Raw genomic sequence first — 12,618 nt, 5'->3', positions numbered from 1 at the left:
GCTGACTGCAGCTGGGGACAGATTGTGTTGGAGTAGTGTGTTAACAGCAAGCAGCAACCGTGTATGTAGCTTGACTCCGCATTAATGTTCTCTTATGATATGCGTGGTCATTTTGTCCACCTCTGTAACATCATGTCATGTCACTCGTTTGTATTCATATGTTTGACTGTTTCATCGGTGCATTTGTTTTTATGTCAGAGCTCATGTTGTGGTATTAATGTTGCAGAACCAGCAGGCCAGGATCTGTTTGCTCTACCTGCCGCTTTTTGAGCTGCTCTACCAGAACCTGAAACAGCTGTCTGCCCAGCCACACACTACCAGCCCCGGACTTGGCCTCAACGTGAGTCCTATCGGAACCCTGGAATTCCACAGCAGGGTTACTCAGTACTTTGTTACTGCTTTCGTATGCAAATCTGCAGCACTGTTGTCTTAAAATGTTTTGTTTATTTGTGTATTTATTATTATGTTTGGTTTGTATATTACATTATCAAAGATTCAAGCCCACTTGGCTCTTCTTCAAAGTGTGTTGCAAGTACACAAGAGAATTCAGTTGTAGTTTTTTGGAAAAAGCTTGATGTGTGTTTTCCCACTGACCGTTTAGTTGACATGCTACTTCAGATGGGATCTAGCTGTGTAATCTGTACTTGAAAAATAGACTTTCATGTATTGTTTGCCATAAAGTCCAAGCATTGTTCCAGCTTACTTAAACCTGAAGCGAGTGTTTTGTACGTAACAGTTTATGTCTTAACAACAAACACGTCACTTCTTCCGTCTTGTGGTTGTCTAGGGCTCCAGAGATGACCTGATATCAAGCAGTTCCACAGACAGCAGGAGAATCAGCACTGCAATTGAGAAAGACCACGGTGAGTTCAAAACCGCCCATAATGCAAAGTGCGTAGGTCCGTTGTTCTGAAACAACAGCTAAGCAAAAGTCACGTGTATCTGGCGATAATTTGATGTAGCCTCTGGGAGGGCACATAGAGATAGAATCATCTAATATGACTTCACTTCACAACAATAACGCAAACGAGTTTGTTACAATATTAGTAGGGACAATCTGTCCTCCCAAATTATTCCATATGCAAACAATACTGCACAATACATGTGGCGTCAGCCCTCTTCCTGTTTACGCATCATCCATTATCACCACCACAGAGGCGCTCAGTATACAGCATGTTTATGTTACACACAACTTGATCCATTAGACACTCAGAGTGTGCATACATCAAAGCACTTACCGGAGGCTGGTTCTTCTGCGATGATGGAGACATTACAGCGTGTGTGCCTTTCACTAGTGACCTGAGTTTAGTTGATTAGAAGAAATTAGCATCCAAGGGAGGACAAGGATGTCCCAGCAACAACAGTGGCAGACAACGGACTAGGGAACAAACATTCAGTGCAACAGACGACACTCGTTCAAAACTTTTCAAAATTCAGATGGCGTTATTTTAATTAATCTTTTTATAATTTAATACAGGCAAATAATACCTATAACACGTACGGCAATATGACATGACAGTATTACCTCTAACTGTGTTAAATGCTCCAAAGAGTTCTCTTTTAGTACTGCATTTCTATAAAACCGGGGTTTCACGTAAGAATAAACAACAACAATAAACTAGTCTCTGGTATGAGCCCTTTACACGGTTCTCAAAATGCCTTTGAAAGCTTCTTTTCCCTAGTGACATAACTAGGGTTATGTTCTCAGATTTCCATTTCAGAGCTGCACATAATACAACTAGTTTCACAGGCTCACTAGCATTTCCTGAATAGTAACCTGATCTTGCTGTGTGAAACCTCTGGAGTTCCCCCTTTAATTCAGTTTTATCATACTGTGCCAGATGTTGCTTCACAGCGAGAAGGTTCTGAATTTGATGGCTCTGTCAGATATCATGTTGTCAATAGGAACTGCCACCTAAATGCATAGTACTGAAGGGTGTATCAGCTGGTAAACTGTATATTTCAGTGTCAGCCTAAATTCATTATTATGTTTGAGAGAGTATCAGTATCTCTACTGCCAGTGGGCTTGTAGGAATTGAGTATACTCTGTTGTGCCGCTTTCTGTTGATATTAACAACGCTGCACGGTGTTGGCTGCAGGTCTGCCAGCTCAGAATGGCCATGTTGTGAGGAGAGAGGACTCCAGAGGCTCTCTGTTTATGGACCCGGGGACGCCAGACAGCACTGAGGTGAGAACATTTCATACCAGGCGACCCACTTTTAAGACAAGTCATTAATGCAGCCCCAGCCACAGACACATACAGCTCTGCTGCCATTTAAAACGTTTGAAAAAGACAAGCGATCTGCTCTGTCGATGCCATTGACCGAGACAATTTACAATTCATTTAACCAGTGGGCTAAGGCTTATGCCACATACACACACACACACACACACACACACACACACACACACATACTGTTTTGGATCCAAATCTGAAGTCTCCATTGTACATTTTCTCATAAAAGTATTATAAAAAAACAAAACAAAAACACCCACTCGATGTTGCTTTTGAGCACTGTTGAATAGTCGTCTCAGTGTGACGTGCCTGCAGTCTCTGAACACGGGGCCAACATAACAAACCGTTCGCTCTTCCTGCAGTGCAACTGTGACACATTTGATGAGATGGAATTGGAATCGCAGTTGCTTTGCATTCATCTTCATTTAACATATGCCAAAGATTACCATGGATTTAATGTTGAAGTTCTTCTGATCTGGACCCCTGCACTGAACGACACCACGTTATACATTGAAGGAGACTTTGTTTTAATATGTTTGCACTGGAAAAGGTGCAGACTTTGTGTGAACAGGGGCTTATTTATGTTCACTTGCTGGTCATGCACCCAGATGTTGAATATAGACCGACTGAAGTGGATATTTATCATTTGTGTAAAGATACACTTGTGGGATTTTTTTTCAGCACTCCATCTTTGGTTTATGCTAGCCTAGTAACTGAAATGCAACAGCCTATTTGCTTTTATTGATGCAACTTTAGGCCACTTCTTGGTACCACTAGGTTCTCCCAAACTTTAGCCACTACATTAACTAAATAAACATAAATTAGCTTCATGATGCAAACAGTGTAACACAACTACTAGCTAGCTTCACAAAAAAAATCTATTTTGCACTGGGAGAAGTTTCACCAGTTTCACCATGAGTAGTACAGCAAGCATGTGGAGACCATGTGTGAACACAAGAATCTACAGAAATCTAGATGAATCTGTATGTATATATATATATATATATATATATATATATATATATATATATATAATTTTTTTTTCAACAAAACCAACAAAGAATGGATCCTCTGGAAAAAATATACAAAAAGACTAATTTTGTATTCTGAATCTGTTCATTTCCCCCTCATGAATCTTGTAACATCTCACCACTGAGTGTGTTTTTGTGTGTGTTGTACTTTGTTCCAGCTACAGAGACGCGGCTCCACCATGAGCAGCAGCCCAATGGCTCCCGTCGGCAGGCTGGGACAGTATGAGATCAAGGGCCTACTTCTCTCCTTCCTGCACATAGTCAAGACCTTGTCAGAGGGTCAGTGATGATCCATACCCCGCACTGTCAGGCTTTCATTCGCTATAAACAGGATACGCGTAACTGTCCCTTCTGCTATTCTGGGAGAGAAACTTGGCCCGGCTATAAACACAAACAGTGAAGTCAGCCAGGCATCTCCCATTTGAGGGTGCTTTCGCTACATGACGTCTCTAAAATCAGCACAAGCTATTTATTCAAATTTGACTTCACCCTGATAAATGCTGGTTAAAATAAAACAGGGATCAAAGAGTTTGACTTTCTGTTTTTTACCCACAGACACTCTAATGGCCTACTGGAACAAAGTCAGCCCTCAAGACATCATGAACTTCCTCAGTTTGCTAGAGTAAGTAGAGAAAGAAAGAAACACCTTCACCACACAATGGCCTGTTGTAATGCAAATGAATAAATTCAGTTTGAAACCTTGTAGCTGTTGTGTCAAAAGTCAATAATATTGCATTCCAGTCGTGTTGCACGCTTTCCAGCTGTTTTTGTTTATGCAACTGACACTATACTAAACGTGAAGGGTGCCTAAGTTAATAAATTAATTTCCTTTTTTACTTTTGCTTTGTTGTGAACACAAACACATACTCACTGAGTGTAAACAGACAACACATGGTACTTCTCAGACACTGCAGTGGCACCTCGTTGCTCACTAACCAAAACGAAATAAAGTTTAAAGATTCTTAGAAAGATACCTGGACTGAAAATAAGATAAGTGAGCAGGGCGCGCACAAACAAATTCCCATGCTCCTGCTCATATTTTCTGTTATTTTCCCTCTCCCTGCAGGATTTGCCTAGTGCAGTTCCGATACATTGGAAAAAGGAACATTGGCCGGTAAGGCTGGACAACAAACAACCGCCGTACCTGCCTTATTTGTCAAACGTCTAAAATTTGAAACACAGCTAAATAAAGTTTAGTTAAGAGGAAGCATGATTCCACGTTATCTTTGAAGAATTCTTAGGAATGTGGGTGGGGTTTGGTTAATCGATAACTCATACATTGTTTCAGAAGGAAAAATATCCTGTGTTTGGTAATGATCTGTCTTATTACTTTATACTCATAAATTATGAGCCATTATTAATTGTTAATAGGTTAGATGTCTGTGGCTTTGTTAGGTTTCTGCAGCTGATGCTGAAGTTCTCCTCTCTTCTCTCTGTCTGTCTTTCAAGCCAATAAATCTCTTTTCTGTGGATGTATTATTCATGTAGGAGTCAGGAGACGTGTGTGTCGAAGTTGTTCTCCTCAGACCGGAAGTCTCAGACGATGCCGGCGATTCGCTGCAACCGAGCCAGCCTCATGCAGACTAAGATTCACCAGTTTGGCACCATGGAAGCCTCCTTCACGCTCAACATAGGTAACCTTCAAAGATTTCACATTGACAATACATACAAAAATGTCCAGTAATGTAATAAATGCAGACCTTTGTGTCAACTTAATTCATACACTGAACAAAATTATAAACGCAACACTTTTTCCCCCATTCATCATGAGCTGAACTCAAAGATCTAAGACTTTCTCTATGTTCACAAAAGGCCCATTTCTCTCAAATATTGTTCACAAATCTGTTAAAATCTGTGTCAGTGAGCACTTCTCCTTTGCCGAGATAATCCATCCACCTCACAGGTGTGACATATCAAGATGCTGATCAGACAGCATGGGGATTGCACACGTGTGCCTTTTATTGTGGCCAGGTGTAGGATGGCCCCAATAAAAGGACACTCAAAAATGTGCAGTTTCACTGTATTGGGTGGGTCCAGAAACCAGTGAGTATCTGGTGTGACCAACATTTGCCTCAAGCAGTGCAACACATCTCCTTCGCATTGAGTTGATCAGGTTGTTGATTGTGGAATGTTGGTCCCCTCCTCTTCAATGTGCAATGTTGTAATACCTAGAACAAATCCACATTCTCCAATGTACGATGGCAAGTTTGTACCTGAATTGGGAGCTAGCCAAAAACAGATCCTGAACACACTTGTTGTAAGACTCTGCCAAGATCCTAAACGGCCATTGTTTGACGCTTGAATGACATGTTTGTCTCTGAATATATATCCAGCTCAGCAGTTGTTTGCTTAAAGCGATGCTGTACAAATTGTTACTATGGGAATTGTACCTGTTGCTCAACTTTCCTATGAACCACCAAAATCATCCATGTGTCCCTTATACTGTAGATTGCAGTTGTTGTTTTTTTTGATGTACACTCTATTTTGAGATTTTAATTAGAAACAAAAAGTCATTGATGTCCCGGACGGGCTACATGCTAATGATTACCACACAGCTATTTTAATGTTATCTGTGCAATCAATGTGCGTTGTGAACTATATTAAATTACCAAATCAAAGCAGGCCAGATGTGAACAAGAGCAGTGCTGATACTTAACGACAACGTGGTAATCATTAGCCTTTTCTACACAAAGTCCTTCCTTGCAATGCAAACCATTACCACACACTGTGTCCTCATATTCTTTTTTTTTTGTGTGTGTGTTTGTGTGTGTTCTAGGGACGGGGCCGTCAGAAGTAGAAATCCACCACCAGGCTCTGCTGGAGGGCAACATCTCCACCGAGGTCTGCCTCAGTGTCCTGGATGTCCTCTCTCTTTTCATTCAGTGTTTCAAGGTCAGCGCGCACACACACACACACACGCACACACTATCAAACACAGTGCAAAGCCACACATTACTCACTTGTTTGAAGATATACTTAAGTGAAAGTGTTTTTATACATATATATATATATATATATGTATGTGTGTGTGTGTGTGTGTGTGTCAGACCCAGCTACTGGACAGCGAAGGTCACAACCCCTTGATGAAGAAGGTGTTTGACGTTTACCTGACCTTCCTTAAAGTGGGCCAATCAGAAGCCGCCCTCAGACATGTCTTCTCCGCACTCAGGGCTTTCATTAACAAGGTATGTCAGCACACACACACACAGCGTCAAGAATTGTGAAATTGGCATGACTAAGGTAGTTAGTGATGAAGATATGATGTGGTTTTGATGACTAATGCTTTTTTTTTTTGTTTGAACAAAGCCTTCAGTATTTCATCACACTAGTGGAAAACTCCTTGTCTTTGCAACAGTCATTCTCTCTCTCGTTCTGCTATTTATAACATAAATAGCACTCATGTTGGGCTGCTGAAGTGTCTTTGAGAAAAAAGAGCGGATGATATAGAATAAATATTTCTTGTTTCCAGTGTTTGTCGGTGCCCCTGCTGTCTTGTTCCCATATTCACATTTCCTTAATCCTTATAAATCTTTTGTATTTTTAGATTTCTTATTTACACATTTCATTTAGGGAGTAGAAACAAGCGGCTCGTACGTGACTCGGCCTCAGACTAGCGAGGAAACACATGCGGTTCCCAAGGGAGGGGACCACCCACTTCCTAGTAGTATCCTCTGATACCGTCGGCAGTATCTGTGTTGGCTGCTTATGTGATGAATCAGAGGAGAGCAGCAGGGGATACTCTGTTCAGGCATGTTTTCGGCTGTTACAGTAAGGCTGCTTTAAATCTCTGGACTTCCAGGGTACTGATCAGCTGCGTCATGAGGAAGGGCCTGTTTTTTTGTTGTTTTTTTAAATCACCAGATGTCTAAAAAAAACTATTCTATTTATCTATCATTCCGATCAAGCTTTAAAGACCTTGAAAATAATGTGATATTGTTGGGTCCCACCTTGCTTACAGAAACCTTTGCTCTGTTTGGGACTGTCTCACTGCTCCAGGATGCTTCCCACTGGAGAGGCTGTGAGCTGCGCTTTATCAGATGTGGTGAAGTTAACATTTATATGGATTTGTGGTGAGATTTATGCCTAAGGGCTAATGCGCAGCAGAGTTTAGGGTCGGTATATTTTGTTATAATATTATGACTTCACTCTCGACACAGATTTGTGGGAGAGATTATGAATGTGCAGAACGTTCTGAACATGAGCAGAAAACCTGCTGAATTAGAAATTATATCATTTATTATTGATGTGAATAGGCCCACATGCACATTTACAGAGGTGACTTCGATCAGTTATGCTTACATGTGTGCTGACTCAGCAGGGATGATATTACATGTGAAAAGTTGATCTACAGGTGAACACATATTTGAAAGCAATACAGAACGCCTGAGAGCTGCACTGCATTATATTTTATTTTTATATTTTGAATGATTATCATTATCTGAATTTGAAGCTCAACATACAAGCATCAACAAAGCATAAATGCAGCAAGAGATCTACAAGTGACAATAGATCAGTGGCTGGCAATAGGCGGCCCACCAGAAATAATGTCTGGCCCACGGCCAAATTGCTTTGATTGCAGAAAAATTAAAAAATGAAATAGATCTCGGTCATGACAGTTACTCACAAAATCACTTCCTCTTAAGTGATTGTGGCTTCAAAATAAAAGCGCAAGAACGTTTTTGCAGCAATGCTTTATAACAAGTTTATTGAGAGCTTTTACTTTGAAGAGTTCTGAACGAGATTCAAAAGAGACTCTGACCTGCTTGACACACCTCTGAAAAATCTGTCAGTAAACGTGTGATCGGATTCCCCTGATTTTCCTCAGGGAAATGAAAATAAGCGTGCAGCACATACTTTATTGTGAGCATGTGCAAAAGTGTCCTTATTATGAGTTTGTTTAAGAAGGGAGAAAAAAAATACCTGTAGTTAGTTGGAATCAATCTTACAACCTTCCAAACAGGAGTCCCGCACCGAACCGACTGAGCTAAACGTGCACACGAGTATAATGTTCTGGCCCACCATGTAACGGCTTGAAAACAATTTGGCCCGATGCCAGACTTATTTGCCGACCCCTGCAATAGATACTATAAGAACTATTAGCACGTACGGCATGGGGTAAATACCTAGGGAGAGAAATAAGAGTTAACAAACAGAAGAAGAAGAGCTCATGAAGATAAATGAAGGCAATTTTATTTTTTTTTGTCAGTGTAGCCCAGACCCCTCAATTCATTTTGCTGGTGCAGTGCCCGTTCACAGGGGCCCATGTGACGCCTCCCTGCGCTTTTTAGCACTGCAGTGCTTGTTCAGAATGTGTATCTTATTTGTTTACCTACAGCATTAATAACACTGAAACAGCACGACAGTGGCAGAGATAGTGCTAGCTATTCAGCGCTTCCTTAGGACTTCGTTACACTCTTACAACTCCATTTCAACACCGTCGTTTCTAACGTATATCAAACCTCGTGATGACGATAACTCCGTTCTCCTGCCTTTATTAGAGATTATTGTTATTACTAGTAGTATAAAATAATAATAGTAGTAATAATGACAATAATACATTTATTTATATAACCAATCTCATTTCATAAATAAAATGTTGAGTGAAATGGAAGGTGTAAACTTCATCACGACGCAGAGCCCAAAGGACATTAAAGGACAGTACCCACCCAGTTCACCCTGCCACCATCTAGAAAAAGATTCTGAAGTTTCTGCTGCTGCACCACTAGACGGCAGAGCAGCTTCCCCCCCTCAAGCTACGAGGCTCCTAAACTCTAATTCGAGTTCATCCTCAGCACTGCTCCGTGGAATGAAGTTCAAAGTTTGCTTTTGTTTACCTTTCAAATGTTTTTGTATGCTGTATTTTTTATTGTCTGCTCTAGCAGGACAGGAGGGAGTTACAAACCACATTTCATTTTACAACCCTGTTGTAATGTGACCATTAAACCTACCTTGAACCTTGTACAAGGCGATGACTCAGATGGACACATGGCATTACAAGTTAGCAACAGCCAATGAGGCAGCTGATGGAGCAGCGTTCGTTTACTGGGCGCTGGGCGACATGTTTATTCATTACCATAAACACACAAACGCTGTAATTTATTCGACTCAGTCCCATAGCCACTATCCTGCTGCCCCAAATGCTTACTCGAGCATCAAATGTGGATTAATCCACCACTGAAAATAGTCCTGAACAAACATTCACTCATATGTACACAGGAAAGTAAAAATCAAACATTTAGACATTAAACTTTTAAGCTTACAAAAAAAAAATATGAGCATCCAGTAGGAAATGAAGGAAGTATTGAGAGAGATGGACTAATGTGTTGGTTTTGGTTATTTGATGTAATCACTACTGTGGAGGAAGTCTCAAATGTACCGCTAAGGTCAAAAGTGCAAAATTGTTAGAGAAATGTTTGTTTTTCATTCCAACCGTAAATGGCCGAAATCAACTGTTGTTTGTTCAAAATTAGATTGTAAAAACAGACAAACGGTGTATTAAGGCCATGAAAGATCCATGATTGTTCAAGCAAAGTGCATACTCATTCTGCTGGGTAACCAACCTCATAATTCGAACAAAAACAGCAGGCGAGGACAAATGGCGGGAAAGTAATATTACGGTCTTTTCAGGTTTGGAGTGCTGGAGCACCTGTTCCTTTCTAACGTCTCACGGCCATTTCCTTGCTGTCCTTCCCTACACACTTACAGTATTTTTCTAATTCCACCCCTGCCCAGTACCTGCTTTTAATACACTAACCCGTTGTCCCGTCAGTTCCCGTCGGTGCTGTTCAAGGGCCGCGTGACGCTGTGCGAGGCGCTTTGCTGCGAGGTGCTCAAGTGCTGCGTCTCCAAGCTGGGATCTCTGAGGGCCGAGGCGTCGGCCCTGCTCTACCTGCTGATGAGAAACAACTTCGAATACACCAAGAGGAAGACCTTCCTACGCACACACCTGCAGGTAAAGCGGAGCCGGAGGGATATACAGAGGAAACGGCGTCCCTCTGTAGGCCTCTGATCATACATGTTAAATACTCTTTGAGCAACAGCCATACTGTCAACATTCAACACGCTTGGTGGTCGTCTTTCATGATCTCAATACTTATTCACCGTGGTGTTTACCCATCGTACTCCTCAGAATACTGAAGTTGCTTTCACAAGTCGGTGGAAGAATGTGAGGAGGGTGTTTAAACAGTTTGAAGACAGACGGCCTGCTGTGTTTCCGGCTCCATAAGAAGTCGGTCCAGCTTTCCATTAGCTCTCACTGGACTCCGTCAATACATGTACCATTTAGAGCATTTGGTGTGGATGTGGTTATTATCCTGTCAGGTTTTTTTTTCTTCCCCTCATCTACTCTACTTCTCTCTCCTTCTTTTCCTCTGTACCCATCCCTCCACTTTATCCTGCTTCTTGTCCAGGTCATTATCGCCGTAAGCCAGCTGATCTCCGACGTGGCGCTGACTGGCAGTTCACGCTTCCAGGAGTCTCTCTCCATCATCAACAACTTTGCAAACAGTGACAAGGCCATGAAGGTAAAGTAGAAGTCAGCAGGGAAACATAATAAGAAAAGAAAAATGGCCTTTTTGAACTTGCAAGCTTTCCATATAAGCCTGTGCTGTCCAAGCCAAGGAAGGACTGGACTGCAGAAAGCCTACATGTGATCCAACCCTGATGTCTGTATTCTCTCTTTGGATCAGCCACTGGATCCCATTTCTAAAACACTCTGCTCGCTGTGTGAGATTAAATATGTAGCAATGCAATATGACTGATGCGGTTTGTTTAGTCTGTAAATACTTATGAGGGCCAGATGACCTGTGACAGACTCCCTTACAAGGAGCCATTTAGAGGTTCATTGGTTTTAACTGTTTAAAGATTTAACTGTTTTTTGAACACGCTCATGCATCCTACTGTGGAAAGTATGATGTTGGCATCCAAATGAAAAATCTCATCAAGGGCATCACATGCCTTGGCTAATAGGTTCTATTAAAAAGACAGTAAAGGCCCCAGATGTCGACAAACGTAGGTAACCTAGTTATCCAGAATTGAATGTTGACGATTTGAGTGGATTTTTGGGTTCTTCAAGTCTGGCTTAAAATGTATCTGGACCTGTTGCCAGAGCAACAAGCCCAAGCCTCTAAAACTTCAGGCTTACTCACAGCTGGATCACCACCAATACATTTAGTATTTTTCAGATACTTAGAGAGATGAAACAACGTTGGTATAATTATGATTTTAGATGACATCGTGCTGGTTATTGAGAAACCATTATCACCATTTCATTTTCATTATAAAGAGCGAACCTATACGAAATAATATAACAGCTTAAACAAGAACCAATCCAAATTTAGCCTCGGTTACTTTGATAAAAACTTTTATGACTTCTGGTTACAAGAACAGGGCCGCTAGAACATAAAGTATTTACTGTTTTTAGACACTGTGATGGGAATTTGTCATTTGAACAAAGCAAATGTGTATTTCATAGTCAGAATGTGTTTATTATAAGACTTTGTAGTGTGATAGAATCCTCAAATGTGAAGATTTCCCAGCATAAAGGAGAGTTTTTGGTTGCAGCGGGCTCGTGATTATAATTTAAAAGTCTCCTGCGCTTCCGTTGGGGAAAAACTCACCAGTCGTGCATCCAGCATCACTCATTAGACTCAGTCTGACCACATTCATAGTTATTTTATTATTCATGACTAATTGATTAACAGCACTGGAAGAATAAAAACACTAATGCTACTAACAATGCACAAATGAGACTCCAGCACATGAAGTCTCTTGCCCCTGTGCATGCTGGGAGGCCTACCACTTGATCAGCAGTCGGCCAATGATATGAGTGCTGCTGATGGTTTTGAGTCTCTCTTCATATTGTTCTCATTATTATTATTATTGAATATACCTTCATGTAAAACCAGCAAATCTGGATTAGTTACGGCCACATGTGTAGAACGGGGCCCTGCTTGTATTTCCGTTAGTAGATTATGTTTTCACAAGTTCTTTGTGTGCTTGCTCTCCTCTGCGTGATGCAGTCCACGGCATTCCCCTCTGAAGTAAAGGGTCTGACCAAACGGATCCGCACGGTGCTGATGGCCACGGCGCAGATGAGGGAGCACGAGAAAGATCCGGAGATGCTGCTGGACCTCCAGTACAGCCTGGCCCGCTCCTACGCCAGCACCCCCGAATTAAGGCGAACCTGGCTCGACAGCATGGCCCGAGCACACCTCAAGAACGGAGATCTCTCTGAGGTATTAATGTTAAGACTGTCTGTGTTTCGCTTGGTGTCATATCTGGATGTCTCTTTGTCTCGTGCTGTTTTGTATTTGATCGCTATCTCTGTGCTTATTACTGTCTCCTTGAAAA

The 12,618-nt window shown here is 41.5% G+C and overlaps 1 protein-coding gene across 2 annotated transcripts in view; it reads left to right on the top strand.

The window, feature by feature from the left end:
• dock11 (dedicator of cytokinesis 11) overlaps window positions 1-12,618 on the top strand; it is a 66,813-nt gene that overhangs the window by 39,088 nt on the left and 15,107 nt on the right. For both annotated transcript variants that reach the window (XM_038731148.1, XM_038731147.1), the window contains 12 exons: window positions 227-340; window positions 788-863; window positions 2,100-2,188; window positions 3,426-3,546; window positions 3,823-3,889; window positions 4,334-4,381; window positions 4,756-4,901; window positions 6,044-6,159; window positions 6,315-6,452; window positions 10,037-10,219; window positions 10,677-10,790; window positions 12,288-12,503. In XM_038731148.1, coding sequence (XP_038587076.1) covers window positions 227-340; window positions 788-863; window positions 2,100-2,188; window positions 3,426-3,546; window positions 3,823-3,889; window positions 4,334-4,381; window positions 4,756-4,901; window positions 6,044-6,159; window positions 6,315-6,452; window positions 10,037-10,219; window positions 10,677-10,790; window positions 12,288-12,503 — 1,428 coding nt within the window. The remainder of the gene's footprint in view (window positions 1-226; window positions 341-787; window positions 864-2,099; window positions 2,189-3,425; window positions 3,547-3,822; window positions 3,890-4,333; window positions 4,382-4,755; window positions 4,902-6,043; window positions 6,160-6,314; window positions 6,453-10,036; window positions 10,220-10,676; window positions 10,791-12,287; window positions 12,504-12,618) is intronic.

This window comes from Micropterus salmoides, unplaced genomic scaffold (assembly GCF_014851395.1).
Source record: "Micropterus salmoides isolate LMB-PRFRI ecotype aquatic unplaced genomic scaffold, ASM1485139v1 Ms_hic_scaffold_2, whole genome shotgun sequence".
Taxonomy (NCBI): domain Eukaryota; kingdom Metazoa; phylum Chordata; class Actinopteri; order Centrarchiformes; family Centrarchidae; genus Micropterus; species Micropterus salmoides.
This window is presented reverse-complemented; position numbering and strand designations above follow the sequence as displayed.